This window comes from Diaporthe citri (assembly GCF_014595645.1).
Source record: "Diaporthe citri strain NFHF-8-4 chromosome Unknown scaffold_5, whole genome shotgun sequence".
Taxonomy (NCBI): domain Eukaryota; kingdom Fungi; phylum Ascomycota; class Sordariomycetes; order Diaporthales; family Diaporthaceae; genus Diaporthe; species Diaporthe citri.
The window spans coordinates 952213-971469 of NW_025064850.1; the positions used below are offsets into that span (position 1 = coordinate 952213).

The window sequence follows — 19257 nt, forward strand, 5'->3', positions numbered from 1 at the left end:
TAATCTTCCCCAGCTCTCTTCACTCAGAAATTTTTTCCGCTTTCACATCCAATCGCAACCTGCACGGTGAAATACCTCATTTCTTTTTCAGGCAATCCTGCAGGTAGCCAATCAACCGCAAACAGTCAAGTTCACTACTCCCAAGTTCTGGGCTTCAACAGGTAGGTGTCCAGCTCTAGATACCGGGGATGTGGGGTCTCTCTAAACGGTTGTTGAGCGGTGCAGCTATCGCTTCGGGGGTATAAACCGCGGGCATTTGGGAGGGGAAGTTGGACCATTTAGAATTTCTAAGCGGCTTAGAATTCTAAGCGGTTTAAAACTCAGTCAATGGTTTAGCCACACATAAGCAGGCTTAGCGCGGTTTACACCTATCACCTAAGCAAAAGGAGGAAGTCACTCCTTCCATAAACATCACCAACTTAGTTAACAAAGGGGAAGGGAAGGGAAGGGAAGGGAAGGGAAGGGAAGGAAAAGGAATGCCAAAAAGGAGCTTAAAACCTTTAAAAGCAGAAATCTTTAGAGAAGGTATTTCTAAGGATTTGGCTTAAAATTTAATTCTTTTTTGGGCAGAGTTGATGCCTTGCTAGAATGTTCTCCTGCTCCTTCCTCTTTAAATGTTTAAGTACCTCTAAACCGCTTAAGGATTTTAAACCGTTTAAGACCTTTAAACCGCTTACTCTGCTAAACGGTCCAACTTCCCCTCCCCATTTAAACCGCTTACCTGCCCCTAGTATGGCCGGTACCGCGCGCGCCGGCTTCACTTTTCATCTTCTCACTACAACCACCCTTAACTTGCCTTTCTCACCAAGACAACTAGACCTCCTGACTGATCAAACGTTTAAAGCCAAGGATCCACTACTGCGCACAGAATTTCGCCATGGCATCGCAACCCCAGGAACGGCTCGCGCGGCTGAAGCGGCCTGTGGGCAGCCGGCCACCGACCGACCGGAAGCTGGACGACAGTTGTACACTTGATGGGAAGAGCCTGTCGTACCTCACTCCAGGACAATGGCTAGACGATGGTACCGTCAACACCTTCCTCAAGAGTCTCTGCCTGGCGCGACCGGGCAAATGTGTCACCTTCGACAGCGCCGCTCTCCTGCCCTTGCTAGCCACGCTCGGATCTGAGGAAACGACACAAACGGCGGTCGACGAACTTTACAAACCTCTCAGGACCTTGGCCGCTACCGTCACCGGCAATGACGGTTTGGTGTTTATGCCATTCTGCGCAGAAGGCCACTGGGTCTTGGCAGTTGCTGATTTCCAGAACAAGGTAATCCGTGTGTACGACTCTATGGTGGACTGTACCGAAGCTGGCGAGGTAGATCCGAGTAACCTCGTGCAGACAATACTCCCATGCGTCAAGGGCATCCTGAGTTTCTGCATCGACGAAGACCAGTGGCCGGTAGAACACATGTGGTTGCCGATAAAACCGAACACCACAGATTGTGGCACCTACGTCTGCCTGATGGCGCTGCAGCACGCCTACATGCCCGGGTTCCAGCCCGACGACTACGTCACCCGGTTCTATGATTGGAACAGAAACTGGTCATATTACGAGCTGGACGCGTGGTACTGGTTTGCGGGCCGGAAGATCATCCTCGAAGTCTGCAGGAGATACTTCAAACCCACCTCTACCGACACACCACGGATGCCTTTCTTCGTGGAACAAGACATCAACAAGGCTCTTTGGGATTTCGCTGGCTTCCCACCGGCAATAGCGCCCTTCTCTTGTCTCATGCCGTATTTTTATGCACGGTCACAGACTCTGTACCGAGTCATAAACGCCCTCACATGGGCTATCAACTCGATCCACAGCCTTGGTTCCACGCTACACGTTCATTCCAGCGAATCGATCCAGAACAGGGCACGTGAGGTGGTCCTCACGCCGCGGGGGGAGCCCTTCTTGGACGAAATCGTGGATGAGGCCGTGAGCTACGCGTGGCACGACGTTGAGGCGCTCCAAAACCTGGAGGAAGACCTCAGTCGGGTTTGGAACCAATTGTACCAAGAGGATTGTTATACTCAAGTTCGACTGAATGCCTGGGCGGCTGATGTGGATTCCTGGGCGGCTTATGTGGCCCAGGTGGAACAAGACGCAGAGCAGGCTCCAAGCTTTACGGATCATGGCTCACCATCCTCGCCCGGCAGGGAGTGATTCGGCTGGATTTTCGGAATTTCAATTGCGGAGTCGAAGGTCATTTTGGTGGGTGTCCTGATTTAAGTGTCGTTGAGCCTGGACGCTGACTTCTATCACGATACAGGGCCTCATCTGTCAAGTACCGCAAATTTTCAACTAATCACCATGATTCCAACGATAAGGCCGACAGTCTCGTGCAAATTATTCGCCCATCAGGCTCTGTCTTTCCGAAACCGTTCCACATCCATATTTCGCATCCGCGCCAGGACCAACCCCCATCGACCTCTGGAAAAAAAAAGGAGAGACAGACAAGGTGCTGCATTTACGGCTTCTGAAACATATATGGGACAAAAGTAATCCGGAATCTACTCTTGGCTCTTATATTCCAGCCTCCTCTTCCCAGCTGAACCACGGATGGGAAGTCTCCTCCGTTCCTTGCCACCCCAGCTAGCGAAGCGACGGGGGTTCCACTGACCCTTTTCAAGGACACAGATGGGAAGTCAGAGGTGTCTGGGATTCGGGGATGCCCTTCTGGATCAACTTTACAAGGTGGCCCTCACGGCGGTGGCTCGCATTCCAAGAACTTGTACCTTGCTGGTATCGAAAACTTCATTTGAGAATGGATTGGGCCAACGAACACAAGCGTCCCATCAGCCATGAGGAGCAAAGAGTTTCAATCATTTCTTGTATGAGTCTAGTATATTTAAGCCTCAGGGATTGGGAAGGGATGTTTCTCTGACTCACAATGCTCGAGATAGATGTTCATCATTTGTGCTCAAGAACCGCGAGGTGATTCAGATGGTCTAGATAAGTTTTAGTGTGTTTTAAAATCCAGCAGAGTTTCCTCAGTCATTTTCCTTCACTCACTTGTAACCATCATCAACCATGTGCGACATCAGCCACACCAAACAGGCGAGCAGACACCCTCTTGACCCACTACCATCGAATGAGAGGGAATAACCACATGTTGCTCACTTTTTCTTTTGAGAACGGATATTCACACAGAAAGAGACGGAACGAGACAGATACATTACACGCCTAGTGCACATACACCCAACACACCTACACCCACCTTCGGGCAAACCATCTCTTTCTCCCGGCAGCAAGCACTCTTTGATGTGGATGTACTTCGAAAACCATACCATGATTTGTTTGACACAACACAGAATAATGCCCTTTCCCCACGGTCCATTTGGGAGAACCACACAAGCAACCGAACAGTGAGCGAGTGAAGGTCAAGGCAGTCACCGAGGTCGTATGATCATTTTCAATTTGTTCCGGCCGCTGCATGTCATTAAAACATCACCGGGCAAGGGAACAACGCCTTTGGGAAAACATGTCCCTGTTTATTAACAGTAAACCAGAATGACCAGAGGCAAAGCTAGGTCAGACGGCAAAGAAAAATTAGGCTGCCCGCAAAACTAGTTGCTGGCACTGAAGCTATCTAACCCACTGATGACAGACCTCAGTGAAGGAAGCCACCCCGGCTCAGGCCTGCAGCTCCGCCCAAGCGGATTTCACGATGGCGGAAAGCAAAACGAATTCCCTGGGCCGCCTGCCTTCTTTATGGCGAGTGCCACACATTCCGCATCACCAATGCCAGTACCCCATTCGACCCCAGGCTTAACCCAGAGCACCATTTCTGCCCACCCCGTGGCGTTGGGATGGTGCCACTCCCAACTCATTAAGCCAGCACATTCCCACGTGTGTTTGGCTATGGCATGTCCAGAATCTTTCAGAGCCCAATCACCACGTATCTCGGTGATGTCGAATTTATGCAGACTGCCATCCGGGCTATATCGGATTATGACCCAAGTCAGCAAAAACGCTCATGAGCTTGGTAACAAAGGGGTCGGGGAGGTTTTGATGTTGACTTACTATTGCCTGCAGATTGCGGACGTGGCTGGTGGTGTTGGAGTTGGGGTCGAGGACGAGCTGGTTGTTGATTGAGAGCTGCTTGAAGTCGATGATTCCGATGATGTGGTTGTACTTGAAGTTGGGTTCATCGTGAGTGTCCAAGAGACTGTGGTCATCTCCTTCGATGTTGATGACGAGCTGGCAGAACTCGAATCCGTTGATAGTGAGCTTGTAAAAATGGAACTCGTGTTTTGTTGGGTCGTAGGGGGTGGGAGAGAGGAGCTTGAATTTTGCGACGACACCGATGGCCCCGCTGTACCTGTCATTGAAGGTCCAATCACAGTGACCGTGCCCGACCTTGTCGCAGTCGCGAACGTCGAAGAGTTGGTGCTGAACACCCAAGAGGTTGTCATGTTAGGGGCCAAGGTTGAACGGATTCCTGTCGGCTCTGTCCCATTGTCGCTCGGGGTGTATATGCTTCCCGTTGCAGTTGAGAATCCGGTCCAGTCACTTGGCATGTAGGTCGGCCGATCGGTGAAGAAGATGCTCCCGGTCGACTCGCCATCGGCGCCGCCGCTTCCAGGAACAGGACACGAATCTCCATCGCGCTTCAGGTTGGGGAATCCCTCGACGCTCTTGCACTTCTGATCGCCGTACGCCATGTTGTATGCGACATTGACCTTTGGAGGCACCTCCCATGGAAACCCATGGTTTTGATTATTCTTCTTGATTTCCTTCAGGGACTGGCCGATGAGCTCATCTCGAGGGAGGCGTTGGTAGGCGTAAGTGTCAGCAAGCATAGTCTTCATGCGCCGGCCGACAGAAATATTGTCATCTAGGCTGAAAGGGTTCTGACCCTCGGGCCAAGGATACGAAAGCATATATGCAGCAAGGCCAGCCTGGATAAGGCAGTACTGTTAGCAATCTGATTCCACTGACATGCTTCTGAACTCGGGTTGGAGGATGACAACTCACTACTTGTGGTGCTGCAAAGCTTGTACCAGAACGAAAATCCATAGGAGACTGTGCCGACATCGGGTTGCAACTGTGGACGCTTACGCCTTGGGCCCATATCGAGATGGAGGGAATGCCGGGAGTGCCGGGGCGGGAACTCTGACCAGAGGCGTCGGGCCTTGCGCCAGGGGGTGTCGTAAATTCGGCAATGGACCCATCATGGTATGTGGCGCCAACGGCGATGTAGGGGCTCTCATCTGTCACGATTCCTTGGGGCAAGAATTCTGCCTGGTAGGAGTCGGGCTTTCCGGTGTCTTCGTTATAGCCTTCATTCCCCGCGGACACCACTACCACCACTCCCAAGTCGTCCAATGCCTCAAAGAAATTCCTCAACATTTTTCCATGGAGGGAGTCTTTTGCAAAATCTGGAGGTTGTAAGTTTGAGAAAATCGACAACGCAACTCAGGTTGGGGATTACAAACCAGAAACCATGTTAAACACGGCCCGCCCCTCGAGTGCTTTGTCGCCCACGGCTTCAAGAACTTTACAGGTGGCTTCGAGGAGTGCTGACGAGTGGACTCCCGGAGAAGATTTCTCGCCAGTCAGTGTGTTGACCAAGAAGTTCTCATACTTGATAAGGTACAAATTTGCACGGCATGCTACGCCAAAATCAATAGCACCCGCCAAGCAAGCGACTAAACCACAACAAAAGTCAGTAGATTCTGGAATGTACCGGGATAGTTTCGTCAAATTTGAGCATTATCACTTGCCTGGGGTCCCATGCCCTTCCTCGCCAACATCTGGGAGGTTATCATCAATAACTTCAGCTGCAGGTCTCCATCCAGCATTAATTTGCTGTGGTGTCAACTTCGGAAGGCTAAACTTGTTGGAAATCACGTATGTGACTACTTTTCTGTAGTCTGTGGCAGCGAGTTGCTAGTGCTGCGTCAGCGTTGCTCATAGATGATGCAGTTTGTTAATAGAGGGCGCTGCAAGATACATACCGGGTGCGTTGAGTCAAACCCACTGTCAAGCATGAAGATCCATGATCCTTCACCACGGGGCTCCGCATAGGTGTAGTAATCAAAAGATCGGAGGTCTTGTCCCTTCTGCTGTGAGAGGGACTTGAGATGACTGCCAGGTTGTCTTGACATCCGCTCCGAGCCAGTAGGAGCTGGCCAACTGGATGGATCAAAGGCCTGGTGCTTCCTGTCACCATCCTGGCCTAGACTACTGCCAGAACTTGTGTTCCAGGAAGTACCGCCAGAAGTGAAGTGCTCAAAGCCAAAAGGCTCAAACTCAACGTCTGCCTGGAATTCGGATCCCGTGGGCTTCGAGTTGTCACCAGGGCCTTCCCAAACAAAGCGAAATGTCTCATCGACGAAAGGCATGGTATTGGGCAGCAAAGCTTGCATGATGTTGAGATCCACAACGTAGCCCTTCACAACAGGACCGTCATAGGCAGCCTCCCATCCTTCACCATCTAGAACACGCTCCAGTCCACGCAGGGATGAAATGCTAGAGTCCGGCTTAGTGAAGACTTGATAACGAGGAAGCCAGTCGTCTCTGTCATCCTCGTCGGGCTCTTCTTGTGGATCCTCCAGGCTCCCACGGTCCCAGTTGGTAGTGCACAGACGCCATGCCTGTGTCCAACCCTGGGTGAGATGCCCTGAGCTTGTGATGTAAGCTGTAAATTGGTCGTAGAGGCTCTGGATTAGACTCCTCATAACTGTCTCATCGTCCGACTGTATCAGATTCAGGTTGATGATGCTGTTGATCGAGCTGAGGGCATTGAGCCCGGCATGCAGGGTTGAGTGCTTCTCCACGCCACGCCAGATGCGCCCACTCTCATCGTCTATGTGGCACACAAGTTCTTGAAATGCCTCATCGTTCTCGTCAATCCAAGAATTAATCGGATCCAACACCTGCTGGTTCAAGGTGAACATCGTGTTGAAGAAAGTCTTGATGAACTCAAAGGGTTGTTGGCTCGGGCACACCTGTTCTTGGGCCACTACACGAAGACATTAGTTAAATCAAATGCTCAAAGTCCCACAGTTATGCATTCTGCAATGAATAACAGCTTACTTCCGAAGTAATAAGCGGTAGTTTGCTGGAAAGCCTGCTGAGCAGCACAACCGACTGCGGAGAGCCCTTGTTGTGCAGCCGAGCCAGCCGAGCCAACCGCATTTGAAAGCCCGGCAAGTTCATCTGCGATCTTGGTGACATTCGAACATATGTCACCGTTAGAGCATGGCTCTTTCGACCGCGACCGCGACCGCGAGCGCGAGCGCGACAGGGACAGCGACTGCTGAACATTGCCACATGTGATAGTATTGTCTTCTGGTTTTGCGCCCCACTCGAAGCGTTTAGAGAAGCAAAACGACACATCACATATTGTTGTGTTCTGACAGTCCCCAGACTGAATGTCTTCAGGAAAAGGATGAAAGTCACCCGTACTGCAACGGATGCCGTCACAGGTGAGCGTAAAGTTGCTCAATTCCCGTTGATCTCCATCCCCAGTTGTGAACCAAAGGGTCTGCGGCTGGTCTGAGCAGAGTGGAACGAAGTAAGAAGCATTGCCGGTTTGAAATTGGAAGTTGGGAACTAAAATGGGTACCGTAAAATTGGCAGCTGCGGTGGCGCTGGGAAAGGTCGTAGCACCGGCAGTTGTTGTGGTATTGGAAAATGAGGTGAACGATGAGGTCGTGCCTATTGAGGAGGAAGGAGACGTCTGGGAGCTTGAGGTCTGCTGAGAACCTGACGATTGCTGCGAACTTGGGTACGTGGGAGACTCAGAAAACTGATCAGGCCGAGGACGACTAGGTGTAGGATCGACAGTTGGAGGCAGAGAAAGGCTCGTCACACCTCCTGGATTGGGCATGGGCGAGTACTGAGGTAGAGAGGTCAATGTAGGGCTGGCGGTAGGAGTTCCGGTAGTCATTGACGTCGTCGGAGCTAGAGAGCCGGTTGAGTTCGAAGGCTGAGTAGTCGACAGCGTCGGGACTGGCGGGACAGTGGCATTCGAAGGCACAGAGAATGGAGGTGGAGGAGGCGGCGGAGGCGGAGGCCCTGGAGGTGGATTCGGCGGATTTGGATTTGGTGGGTTTGGATTCGGCGGGTTTGGATTTGGTGGGTTTGGATTTGGTGGGTTTGGATTTGGTGGGTTTGGACCTGGACCTGGCGGAGGATTCGGACCTGGACCTGGCGGAGGGTTTGGATCATCTGGAGGTATTGGGCCTGGGGGAGGTATTGGACCTGGGGGAGGTATTGGAACTGGGAGAGGTATTGGGCCTGGATCTGGCCATGGACCTGGCCCCGGACCTGGATCTGGCCACGGACACGGGAAGAACCATGACCATGGCCATGGGCATGGATCTGGGTTTGGACCTGGATTTGGACCTGGATTTGGACCTGGATTTGGACCTGGATTTGAAGATCCTGTTGGAGACTCAGAGGTTGTAGACCCGGACGCGGTAGACCCGGACGTTGTAGAGTCGGACGCGGTAGAGTCGGACGTGGTAGACTTGGACGTTGTAGACTCGGAGGACGTTGTAGACTCGGAGGACGTTGTAGACTCGGAGGACGTTGTAGACTCGGAGGACGTTGTAGACTCGGAGGACGTTGTAGACTCGGAGGACGTTGTAGACTCGGATTTGGTAGACCCAGACGTTCCAGTTGTGCTTGAAGTTTTGGTCGAGCCAGTACTTGTGGACGATGGCGAACTTGACTTGGAGCTGCTTTGGGATGTTGAAGATGAACTTGAGGCCGGGCTGGATGAGGAAGAGCTGCCAGACGTAGAGCTGCCAGACGTAGAGCTAGTGCTGGTAGACGAGCTGGCAGAGGGCGGAGGCGGAGGCGGAGGCGGGATGGTGATTGTTGAGGGGCCAGGAGGCCAAGGCGGAGGAACAGGCGTCGGGGAGCCGGGAAGCGGGATAATGGTAGGAGGGGGGCCGGAGGGCAGAGGCTCAGGGCTCGGAGTGCCTGTTGGAATTGGAGGCCCAGGTATTGTCACAGAGCTTGTCTCAGAACCAATTGTGCTTGGAGTTATAGTTGAGCCACCACTTGTGATTGATGTCAAGCTCGATGTCAGGCTGGTTTCCGACGTAGACAAGGAGCCAGCAGGCGAGGAGACAGATGAGCTGGGTTGGCTCACACTGGTACTCGACAGGGTTGAGCTGACTTCTGTAGAGCTTGCCAGTACGGAGCTGCTTGTTGACATACTTGTTGCCGGAAGGCTGCTCGGAGGTAAAGGGATCGGAATGACCACAGAGGTGCTGCTTGAACTAGGCAGAGGGACAGAGCTGGACAGGGTCGTTTCTGTCGACCACGCACTGGATATCTGGCTTGACATTGTTGGCCACAGGCTGGAGCTTGAATCCTGCCCAGGTGGTACGACCGTCGTTTCCGATGACGTCCAAGCACTGGACATCTGGCTTGACGTGGTTGTTGATAGGCTGAAGCTTGAGCTCTGCCCAGGTGGGATGACGATCGTTGTGGTTGTGGGCGAAGGCTCCGCCGTTAATGTCGTGGAAGATGGGGCACTACTGCTGAGACCACTTGTGCTGGAGACCGTTGAGCTCCCGTACGGCGTGGAAGGGGACGCAGACGATGTCGGTAGGCCAGGTGAAGAAGTTTCAGTCGGAGTCGGAGGGAGAATAGTCAAGGTAGGCGCAGAGTAGGTGCTCAAGGTAGGCGTAGAGTAGGTACTCAAGGTAGGCTCAGTCGCATACGAGGTAGGAGCAGGGGCCTCCGATGTATAGCTTGAGAAACTGAAGCTAGACTCAGGATAACTGCTGATGGGCGGAGTGGACTCAACGGTTGAGAGAGAAATCATTGGCGAGTCTGAATTGTAAGTTGTGACACTGAAGCTGGACCCAGGGCTCACACTGGAGGGTAGAGTTGATTCCGTTGTGGAGGAGTCCGCAGCGGAGGCGATGCTTGACTCAGGGTACGAGGTCAACGACACTTCAGTACTTGGAGGGTAAGGAATTGGTGTCATGGGCTGGTAGGTCGAGACGGTCAAGCTTGGTGTAGCTGAGGCCGGGATATAAGAGTCGATGCTGCTGCTCATCGCAGTCTCGGACACCGCAGTCCAAGAAATTGACCCAAAGAGGGTGGAGATTGACTCTCCACACTGGACGAGGGTTTCAATGCGGTAGGCGTCAATAGTAACAGACTGATCTGGCACGGACGATGACGTTGAGGCTGGGTCGGCATTGACCGAGTTCAGTTGAGATGCCACATCTCTGTCACTCAGCGTGACAGTGGTGATCGGGGTCGTCTTGACGATTGTGACCGGAGGGATGGTCAAGGTAGTCGAGGCAGTGATCGCAAAGGTATAACAGGTGCTGGTGTCGTACTCTGAGATACCACCAAGGGTCAGTAGGCATGATAGGCAAACGCGGTGATGAACGCGACTTACCAGCGGTCGCAATGCCTAAGATGGCGCCAAAGGCCGCAAGAAGCCACATTATCAGTAGCATTGTGCTGTTGAAGGTGCTATTTGGTTAATGGAGATCTTCTAGAAGAGAAAGGGAAGCTGGTGTTCTTCCATCAAAGGGGCGAGGAGAAGATTTCTTCCAGAGACCAGACTAAACGTGTGCCTGGCAGGGGAAAGTGCTGCAACTTGACTGGGCTTGTAGGAATGCAAAGGTCGACGGCTGTGAGAAGTCCCCGACTTGGGCACAGATGCGATCGGAAAGGAGATCGTTCAGGAAGCAGAGGGTCAATTGAAAGGAAGGAGAGAAAGAAAGACGAAGGGGTAGACAGAGTCTGTAAAATTGCACAACGAGTGCTATGGCTTGCCGGGGAGGAATATAACTTACCCTGACTGCGAAGGCCTCATTGGAAAGATGAGTCGATGGCGAGGTTATCGGTCTTGCGAAACCTTGTATCGAGGTCGCCTCACGAGATAGGTACTGCTTCAAGCAGTTGGGTAGGCTTGAGAGGATCGAACAGGTCGAACAGAACACTGAGAAGAATGGCTTGCTGCTAGGGGCTTGCCTCAAGAATCTCAAAAGACTGGAGGCTGTGTGCTGTGGAGGAAGAGCAGACAAAGGGGAAACGAGTGGTTGATCACAGACGAGAAGCCCTTGGCAGAAAACGAGGAGGGGCACTTTTTTGGTCTGAACAACTTTAGATGGGATGGGACCAAAGCTGTGGAGATCGATAAGAAGGCTGGTCTGCCTTCTGTCTACAGAGTCCAAAGCCTTTTGCTGATGTTTTCTAGTATGAAGTTCTTGAGCCATACAGCTCAGACATCTCAAAGTGTAAACAGAGGAACACCGTCCAACCCCCCGAGCCCCAGTTACAGGTATCATAAGAAGAGAGAAAAGACAAAAGAGAAAAGCAGAGAGGAAAATGAGTGGCAGCATAACCGAGTACCAGAGCAGCTTTGATCATCATACTTACCTTGACTGAGAAACCAAGGGGAAAGTAGTTGGGCCAGTGCTCAAGAGTCAAAGACCAACTTCCTGTTGGAAGGACTTTTTTACAATTAGACACGACTGGGTTTTGCCAACGATTCTTCACACGGATGATCTGAAGTCCGCTGGAGAGTAGAAAACAACATAAAGCAAAGCAAAGACATTGCAAATGCAAGAACCATATTCATCGACCAAGTTGGTTCACCGGTCGATCTATGGGAATAGAATCCAGCAATGATGACAAGGAGATGACTGCAAATAAGTACACTAGCACTTTATTTGCATAGCAAATCTGAGGTCATGCTGTCTCCAGAGGTTCTCAATAGTTGTGTGCAAAAGTGGGGATGAGACGGTGGGAATGCCTGTGTCCTTACCCGGACCCGGCATATAGACTATAGCATACTTTGCTGTGGATATGACCGCATCAAGGCCATCTCCAAGAAGCACCCAACATCGGTTTGTCATCCTGGATATTCTGGAATAACACAGTCCGGCATAGCACCGGTCAGCAGCAGAGCTGACCGAGTAGTACTAGCGTGATGCTTGGGAGGAATGAGGGTGAGCGCCTAGACTATTGATTTGCTGAGTCCCGGAAGGTGACACAAACGTGGGAGAAGCGCGCCAAGGTGGAGACGATTGGCTGAGCAGGCGCCGGTGGTGATGGGAGCTTGATCATCCTCAGCTGGGTGTTACCTGGTTTCAGGATTGCGGCGTAGCACCGTTGTGCCTGAGGTCATGTCTCTGGTTGGCTGTGGCAGAGTAGGCTGACAGACAGGGCGTACTGCAGTCTCTTGTACATGCGGTGTGTGGACCTGCGCGGTCAAGACAGGCCATGTCCGAGGCCTGCCGGACCTGCCGGGCAGTTGGAGAGAGAGAGATGATTGCCAGACGGAGGGATGAGAAGTCAGAGGATAGGGTCTGCTGGGTCTGCTGGGTCTGCTCTGCAGGCTGGAGAGGGAAGCAACACAATGTGCACAATAGTAGCCAGACAAGACACCTCGACGATGAGCATGGCTGGATGGATGGAGGAGGCAGGGCTGCAGGGGGGCTCAGCGACCTGGAGCCGAACTTGGCATGGGTGCAACGGCCCACCTTCCCATGCCTGCCATGCCTACCCCCCTGGTCGTCCCCAGCTGCTGATCCCTCTCTCTCTCTCTTTCTCTCTTCTGCTGCAGCCCATGCCGACCGAGCCATGGGGTTATTGGGCACGGCACGCCAAACCCGCCCGTTGACTCCTGGCTCTCCTCTCCCGTCTTCTCTCCCAAACCCGATTCCGATCAGCTGGGTCACCCAACCCGTTGGAACCTTGAAGCCGTCACATCATCTCGTCTGGTCCCCATCTGACCTGATCGTTCCTCAGCGACTGTCTTATCTCCTCAGAAGCACCATCTCACCGTCGACCACCGCTTCGTAAGCCGAGTTCAGGTCCACGCCCACGCCACGCCCATGTCCCGACCCACGCCCCGACGCCCGTGCCATCAATGAAGCCGTCTCGCCCAGCCGGTCCTTTTCCACAATGCTGGGAATGCGTACCTCACGACGGCATGACCCTTCCCTCTCTCGCTTCCGCCCGTTGCTCATAGCGGGTCTCGCTCTAATTTCCTCCTCTGCTGCGAACAACGTCGATGGCACTACCTTCCTCTATCCCCTCGGTGGCGAATCCTTCTATAACCTTGACACCGTGAAGGTCTCATACCAATCCACTTTTCTCGCCCCTGTTCTCTACACCTTTTTGCAGCATCAACGGCGTCACCACGCAGAGTACGTCCGCACCCTCAGCTCCTCCACGCCCCTAGCCGCCACCACTGACCGTGCCTTAGTGCAAGTGCAAGACGCCGAACCCGACAACGCATCCACGCTCGTCCATCTGAACGTCACCACCAACGTCCCCTGCTGGTTCGACCTGAGGGCAGGCCAGGTTGCAGGCGAGGGTGCCACCACTGAGAAGTGGACTGCCCTAGCGAGATCACAACAGGAGACCACCTGGAGCGGCACCGCCCTCCCGACATCGACACCGACTACGAGCCCCACGACATCCGACGGGCAGAACCCTCACGGCCCACCTCCACCCGGCTTGAACTCGGGCGCCAAGGTCGGCGTTGCCATCGCCGTCGCGCTTGGCATAATCGCAATCTTCACGATGGGTCTGTGGATGTGGTGGAGGAGGCGACAAAAGCGAAAGGTTGCCAAGAATATGGTCAATTTTGTGGATGGTGATATTGTTAACTTGGTTGATGGAGGACGCTTCGAGAAGCGAACCAAGCCGCCCGACGCCTACTACGACCCCTGTCTCGCCGCTTCTAGCCAGTCGACTATTTCTCACTCCACCCACACGCCGACCTCGGCTCATCATTCAGAACCCGCCTACGAGAATCACCAGCCGGCGCAGCAACAATATTATGCTGAGGCATCAGCGTCACACGAGCGAACATCCGCGCCGATATTACCCCAAGAAACCATCCCTCCTGCCCCGGCCGTGAGCAACGAAAGCGCTGCTTGGTCCAACTCAGCGCGACATCCTTGGTCGCCTCCTGATTATGATGCCCACTCGCCAGCATCCGAATGGAGCGTCCAGGGCGAAAACGACTTCTATGCAGTGCCGCGCCAAACCCATTCCATGATGAGAGAATATAAGTTTGCACAGCCAGTCGAGGCTCTGCCCGCCATTCTGCCCGAACCGAAGCCGCAGGCTGAACTACCCGACAATCAGGGCTACCATGCACGCGGCGATGAGCAGGAATTACCAGCACCTCACCAAGCACCGCCGTCGAGAAACGCTCCTCCCAACGGCTTGGAAATAGAAGAACAAAAGTTCCTGTTGGCGGATATGTTGGAATTGAGGGAGGCGAAATCAAAGGCTGCTGAGCGCCGGCCAGCAGGATGAGATGGGAGCCGATGAATTGCGTTATAAAATCTGAGGATCGAATCGATCAGTGGCTCCCTGAGTCAAGGAATACATCCCCTTCCAGGCGGCGGCATAGGGATTCAAAGGTGCCCCGGAAGAATCGCCAGCCAGACAAGGTGATAGCCACAGCCGAGAGATGGAAGCTACCGGTCCGGCACGGGAACCCCTCTGGGACGCAAGGAAAAGCTGGGCAAGCACGCTTTTACGTCGCAGTCGCGTGATTTGAGGACGAGCTACCGTGAGGGCGGCCCAGCGAGGCATACAGAGCCTACGCTGGCTCACCAATGGCCAGGGGAAGGGCGGCCTCATATGGGCGGGTGCGGAGGACTACAAGCCCGTCGAGCGACGGCGAGGTGTCAGAAGTTCCTGTATTGAAGCTAAATCTGGAAGGGTGTAATATGTCCGCAGAGGCGGCCAAAGCTACAATCAATGGAAGATAATTGCAAAACCTACACAATATCAGAAGTCCTACAGGTCTCAAGCTTGACCCACTCTCAAACAATCTTTCGCATCTCGAGCGACGGGATGGCAGGGCGTCATCCAAAGACCGGGACCAGGGCGTTCCGAGACAGAATTAAGCTAAAGACAGCATTCTAGCTTTTCATGGTTCGTCAATACCACTTATGCGGCACTGCCTCCTCTTTACCATCCTCGACATCCACAGCGCCAGATGCCACCACTTCTTGGGCGCTGACCCCGGGTCCATCAACGACTTCTCCAGGTCTGGAAACCGCCTCGACATGTTCTCCTGGATCTTGGGGATCAGCGCGTCGTAGTGGTCCGCGGTCGTGCCATAGAGCTGGCTGTGCCGGCGGTTCAGTATGTTGACCAGGCTCGCGAAGCCCTCTATGCCCTCAAAGTCTGCGTCGCCGATGCGGTCGAGCCAGCCAAAATCTGTAAGGGAGCTGGGCACGGTGCGCTTGAGGATGGCGGCGGTGTGGAAGAGGAAGTAGGGCGACTCGATCTCGGGCGGAAGACCCTGTGGCTGGAATCCTGCGGCGGAGGGTGTCGTCGGCGCCGTGATGCACTTCTGGTTCTGAAGGTACATGATGTCGTCTAGGATATCGTCGTCCATGGCACGTTTCAGCAGCACCACGGCCCGCAGGCGCCGACCCTCCCGGTCAGGGTCTGTCGCCGCGAAGAGGGTCTCGTCCGGCTGCGAGATGAACTCGGACAGACCCCAGTACTTGAACGCGCTCATCACCGTGTCGAACCAAACAAGCCCAACCTTTGCGTATGTCAGCACCGGCAAGTCTGGGATCGGCGGCGGTGGCGCCGGGGCCGGGGCCTTCGAAGTCGCCATCGAGTGATGCCGGACGAGCGCCATCTGGGCCGCAAGCCGGGCTTCGAGGTCGCGATTCCGCCGCTCAGCCCTGTCGCGCTGCCGCCGCGTCGCATCGAGGTCGCCCCCCAGCGCCACGAGCTGCTCCGCCATGGCCTCGCGCTCCTGGCCGTGCCGCTGGTGGTGCGCCACCAACTGGTCTGACAGTATGTCCAGCTCCTCCTCGGCCAGCGACGCGGCGGTCAGGTCCGACTCGGCAATGCTCGCCCTCCGCCGCACGTATGAGCGGGCGCTGGCGGTGACGACGGACGAGCTCGCGGAGTGGTACGGGCTGCGCGCGCGCGAGCGCTTGCCGGCGACATCGGCACCGCCCCGGCCGCTGTATATCGACCCCGGCGTCTCGAAGCCCCCGATGCTGCTCCTCCCCGCCACGCTTCCCCCGCGACTCGACGGCGGTGGCGCGCCCGAGCGCACCGACGCCGCGTATACAGTCCCCTCGTGGCCGCCGGGCTCCCGCTCGCCGACCTCGGCCTGCTGCATCAGCTCCAGCTCCGCGACGCGGCCCAGAAGCGTCCACTTCTCCTCCTTGAGCGCGGCAGCCTCGGCGCGCATCTGCTCCGCCAGCCGCGCGTGCTCGGCGTCCTTGGCCCGCAGCTGGCCGTGCAGGTCGTCGATGGTCGCGACCTGCGTGATCTTGATGGCGCGCAGCTCATCATTTTCGGCCTTCAGGGTCTGGATCTGCCGCTGGAGCTTGCGGAGCTGCGGCAGCACGGGCAGCGTCGGAGCATGCGCCTCTGGTGCTGGTCTGCCGCCAGCGCCGGATGTCTGTAGCGAGAGGAACATTGCCTTCGCGGGCGTGGTGTTCTCCTGCCTGGGCTGGATGATCCTCGAGTTGCGGGCGGGGACATTGAGGCTTGTCCTGTTGGATATTGCTGCGAGGGGCGTCCGGCCTGGTTGGTCTGGGTTACTGTCTCGACCTTGGGCATTTTGGCCACTGCCCACGGTTCGGTTGGCACTCACGTCCTTCGATATGCCCACGATGGTCCCCGCCCCGGATGTCGACGTGACGAAGGAGCTCGTCGTGGCCCGTGAGAGGGTGCTGGTGCTCGAGCGGTGCCGTAGGTCGCGGCTTCCCCGGTTATCACTTTCGCTTGTGCGTCTGCTCCCTGCCTGTTCGGCCCGGTCGGTGTCTCGGGGCCTGCTGCTCGTGGACTTGGGGCTGAGCCGCAAGGTTTGCGACGAGCTGGCCTTTCTGAGTTGCGATGCCCTGCCTACCGGTGATGATACGGGTAGGGCTTTACCCTTGGGAGTGACTGGAGACTCTGGCATTCTGTTCAACTAGCGATAGGCTGTTGATCCACTGGTCACAAGTCGTGATGATCCCGTTGATGCGAAGCTGCGAGGACCCGGCGAAGAAAATAGAGACTACGTCGATGCCTTCACTTGTTTACTTATCACTTGTTTACTCGGTTCGTATTGGTCATGACAGGAACAACACAATCTGCTTGGCGGCGCCACAAGAGCGGCCACCAGGCCCCAGTCGAGATGTGATGACGTGCTAGAACATCCAGAACCGGAGACACTGGAATGGAAAATGGGCTTGTCATCAATTCCCATTGCTGGATACCGGAAACCTGTTGCTTCAATTACATTTGTCTCATTGCCAGAGCGGAATTATGTGCCCTCGGTGACACGAACTGGGGAACCCTACCTTCTCTATCGTTACCTACGCAACGAAGAAGACACACGGGTGCTGGAAATTCAGTCCAAATTATTCATGACTAACGCAATATTTAAATTCCAAATCCGGCGATAGCATCAAATGCTAAATAGGTCAGATCAGTAATCATTGAGGTAATCATATATCTTCCTTGTCCGTTGGCCAAACCGTGGACGCAGCTCCCGAGTCTATTTCCTCACGTTAAAGTGCGATAAATATCCAGTTTCTGCCCTCCTACGGCGCCCACGTCTCTTATAGATCCTGCTAAGTTTCTGTCATATATCCACTGCCACATGGGCTTCAAGAGTGGGTCAAGGCATATGAATGTTTGATGAAAATATTTGAGCTACTCAAGAATCATGCAAAGCCATCACGATGATCTTCTCATCATAGTAGCTCATACAAGGCCGTGACAGCAGCTTACACAGACACGTACGACGGCCCGTGAAAGCCGAGTCGGATGGATTCAACAGGGAGCTAAGGAACGGATGTGAATATGTACCTCAGAGTATCTGAGCAGGCTGTATGTACAGATATGTATCTGTGCAGAGAGAAAGAAATGAAACCCCGCGAGCCCCTCAATGAACCACCTAGTCCCGTAATGTGAGGTTGTCTACAGGCACTGAGAGTAATACTCGTTCGACTTGGTGCAAGTGCTTCCCGAGTCACACACAGTGCAACCGCTCCAGTTGGTACCGCCGCACTGGGCCCACTTAGCAGCAGTGCAGCCAGATGTGGGCGTCGCGGACGCGGAGGAGGCCGTGCTGGTCGCCGGCGCCTTTGAGGTGGTTGACGCGGCCGAGGTCGTGCTCTTGGTGGACGTAGCGGTGCTGGACGGCACAGGCGAGGAGTCTCCGCCCGATGAGCCTATGGAGGGTTCTTAGCCTTCAAGTGAGGGCCGAATTGCTAGGTAAACGCAGGTTACTCACTTCCGGATCCGATCGTGGTCGTCAGGCTGCCGGACTCGACGTACACCCCGGAGAAGTAGAAGTCCTCGTTGCTGTCCGAGTACCCGCTCCTGGGGAGCTCGAGCACGCCCAGGTGCCAGTCCGCGCCGTTGCTGCTTGTGCTCGCGCTGACGGGGGATACGGTCAGCTTGAGGGGGTCTGAGCCGGTCGAGTGCCAGAACCCAACTGTGTTGGCGCTGAAGTCGATTTCGTAAGCAACTAGAAGCTTTGTTAGAAAGTCATCACAGGAAATTTAGACAGCGTGAAAAGAGAACGCGTGTTGTAGAAGCTCAGATAGGAGCATGCGGAACCCTGTAAGTCTTTTGATCGCTCTTGACTTACCATTGTGCCATACACCCGCGGTGAAGTTGGTAGACCACTTGCTCACGCCGCCGACCATCCACTGGAGGTTAGGGTTGCTCGTGGCAGCCTCGCCAGAGATCCAGCCAGACTTCATCTCGGTGAAGTGGCTCTCGAAGAAGTTGATCTGGTGCTCCCGGTAGATGGATGGGTAGTTGGTGCCGCTCGTCATCATTGAGAAGTGATACCACACTTTGCCCTTGTTGATGCCCGCGGAAGTCTGCGGGATGAGCTCTGTGCGGCGCATATTCTGCCCGTTCCAGTACGCCGTGTTGGTGAGCGTAATCTTGGCTCCCTGCTTGGACGTCGTATCGGCCGGGTTCTTGTACGAGGGTGACAGGTTGACATATTCAGTGACGGCGCCCGAGCCGTGGATGTAGTACTGGTACGGCCCGACCTGGTTTGACCAGGACCATGTAGCCAAGTCTGCGGACGAGGACAGGTCGTTGAAGCGGCCGTCCCAGATGACAGTGCCTGCATTGGCGGTGGCCAGCAAGGCTGCGACGGCGGCAAGGCTGAAGGTCCTCATCGTAGTGATCGGCAGGGGAACAGCGTGGGGGATGACGGGGTCGCAGGGAGCAGAGTTCGGTCGAGGTGAAGATCCTGGGCCTTTCCGGCGTCCCCTGGATCTCCTGGGCGCAGCGAGCACTTATACCAGATCGATCAC

At 54.7% G+C, this 19257-nt stretch overlaps 7 protein-coding genes across 7 annotated transcripts; 3 read left to right on the forward strand and 4 right to left on the reverse strand.

Annotated features, from left to right (window-relative positions):
* Positions 1-877: 877 nt before the first annotated feature.
* On the forward strand, positions 878-2158 carry INS49_010969 (uncharacterized protein; the record flags this gene model as incomplete). The annotated part of the gene is made up of 1 exon (XM_043171691.1): positions 878-2158. The coding sequence occupies one exon, from the start codon at positions 878-880 to the stop codon at positions 2156-2158; it is 1281 nt and encodes a 426-aa protein (XP_043023436.1).
* A 1755-nt stretch (positions 2159-3913) lies between these two features.
* Positions 3914-7892, reverse strand: INS49_010970 (uncharacterized protein; the record flags this gene model as incomplete). Its single annotated transcript, XM_043171692.1, has 7 exons — positions 3914-3934; positions 4019-4316; positions 4373-4896; positions 5057-5376; positions 5434-5646; positions 5979-6962; positions 7037-7892. The coding sequence occupies 7 exons, from the start codon at positions 7890-7892 to the stop codon at positions 3914-3916; spliced, it is 3216 nt and encodes a 1071-aa protein (XP_043023437.1).
* Positions 7893-7987: 95 nt separating this feature from the next.
* INS49_010971 (uncharacterized protein) lies at positions 7988-9630 on the forward strand (the record flags this gene model as incomplete). The annotated part of the gene is made up of 2 exons (XM_043171693.1): positions 7988-8330; positions 8387-9630. The coding sequence occupies 2 exons, from the start codon at positions 7988-7990 to the stop codon at positions 9628-9630; spliced, it is 1587 nt and encodes a 528-aa protein (XP_043023438.1).
* Positions 9631-9669: 39 nt separating this feature from the next.
* Positions 9670-10434, reverse strand: INS49_010972 (uncharacterized protein; the record flags this gene model as incomplete). Its single annotated transcript, XM_043171694.1, has 3 exons — positions 9670-9720; positions 9837-10312; positions 10374-10434. The coding sequence occupies 3 exons, from the start codon at positions 10432-10434 to the stop codon at positions 9670-9672; spliced, it is 588 nt and encodes a 195-aa protein (XP_043023439.1).
* Positions 10435-12892: 2458 nt separating this feature from the next.
* On the forward strand, positions 12893-14260 carry INS49_010973 (uncharacterized protein; the record flags this gene model as incomplete). Its single annotated transcript, XM_043171695.1, has 1 exon — positions 12893-14260. The coding sequence occupies one exon, from the start codon at positions 12893-12895 to the stop codon at positions 14258-14260; it is 1368 nt and encodes a 455-aa protein (XP_043023440.1).
* A 622-nt stretch (positions 14261-14882) lies between these two features.
* Positions 14883-16892, reverse strand: INS49_010974 (uncharacterized protein; the record flags this gene model as incomplete). Its single annotated transcript, XM_043171696.1, has 1 exon — positions 14883-16892. One exon carries the CDS (start codon positions 16890-16892, stop codon positions 14883-14885), a length of 2010 nt encoding a protein of 669 aa, XP_043023441.1.
* A 1004-nt stretch (positions 16893-17896) lies between these two features.
* INS49_010975 (uncharacterized protein) lies at positions 17897-19119 on the reverse strand (the record flags this gene model as incomplete). The annotated part of the gene is made up of 3 exons (XM_043171697.1): positions 17897-18150; positions 18213-18449; positions 18573-19119. The coding sequence occupies 3 exons, from the start codon at positions 19117-19119 to the stop codon at positions 17897-17899; spliced, it is 1038 nt and encodes a 345-aa protein (XP_043023442.1).
* Positions 19120-19257: the final 138 nt, after the last annotated feature.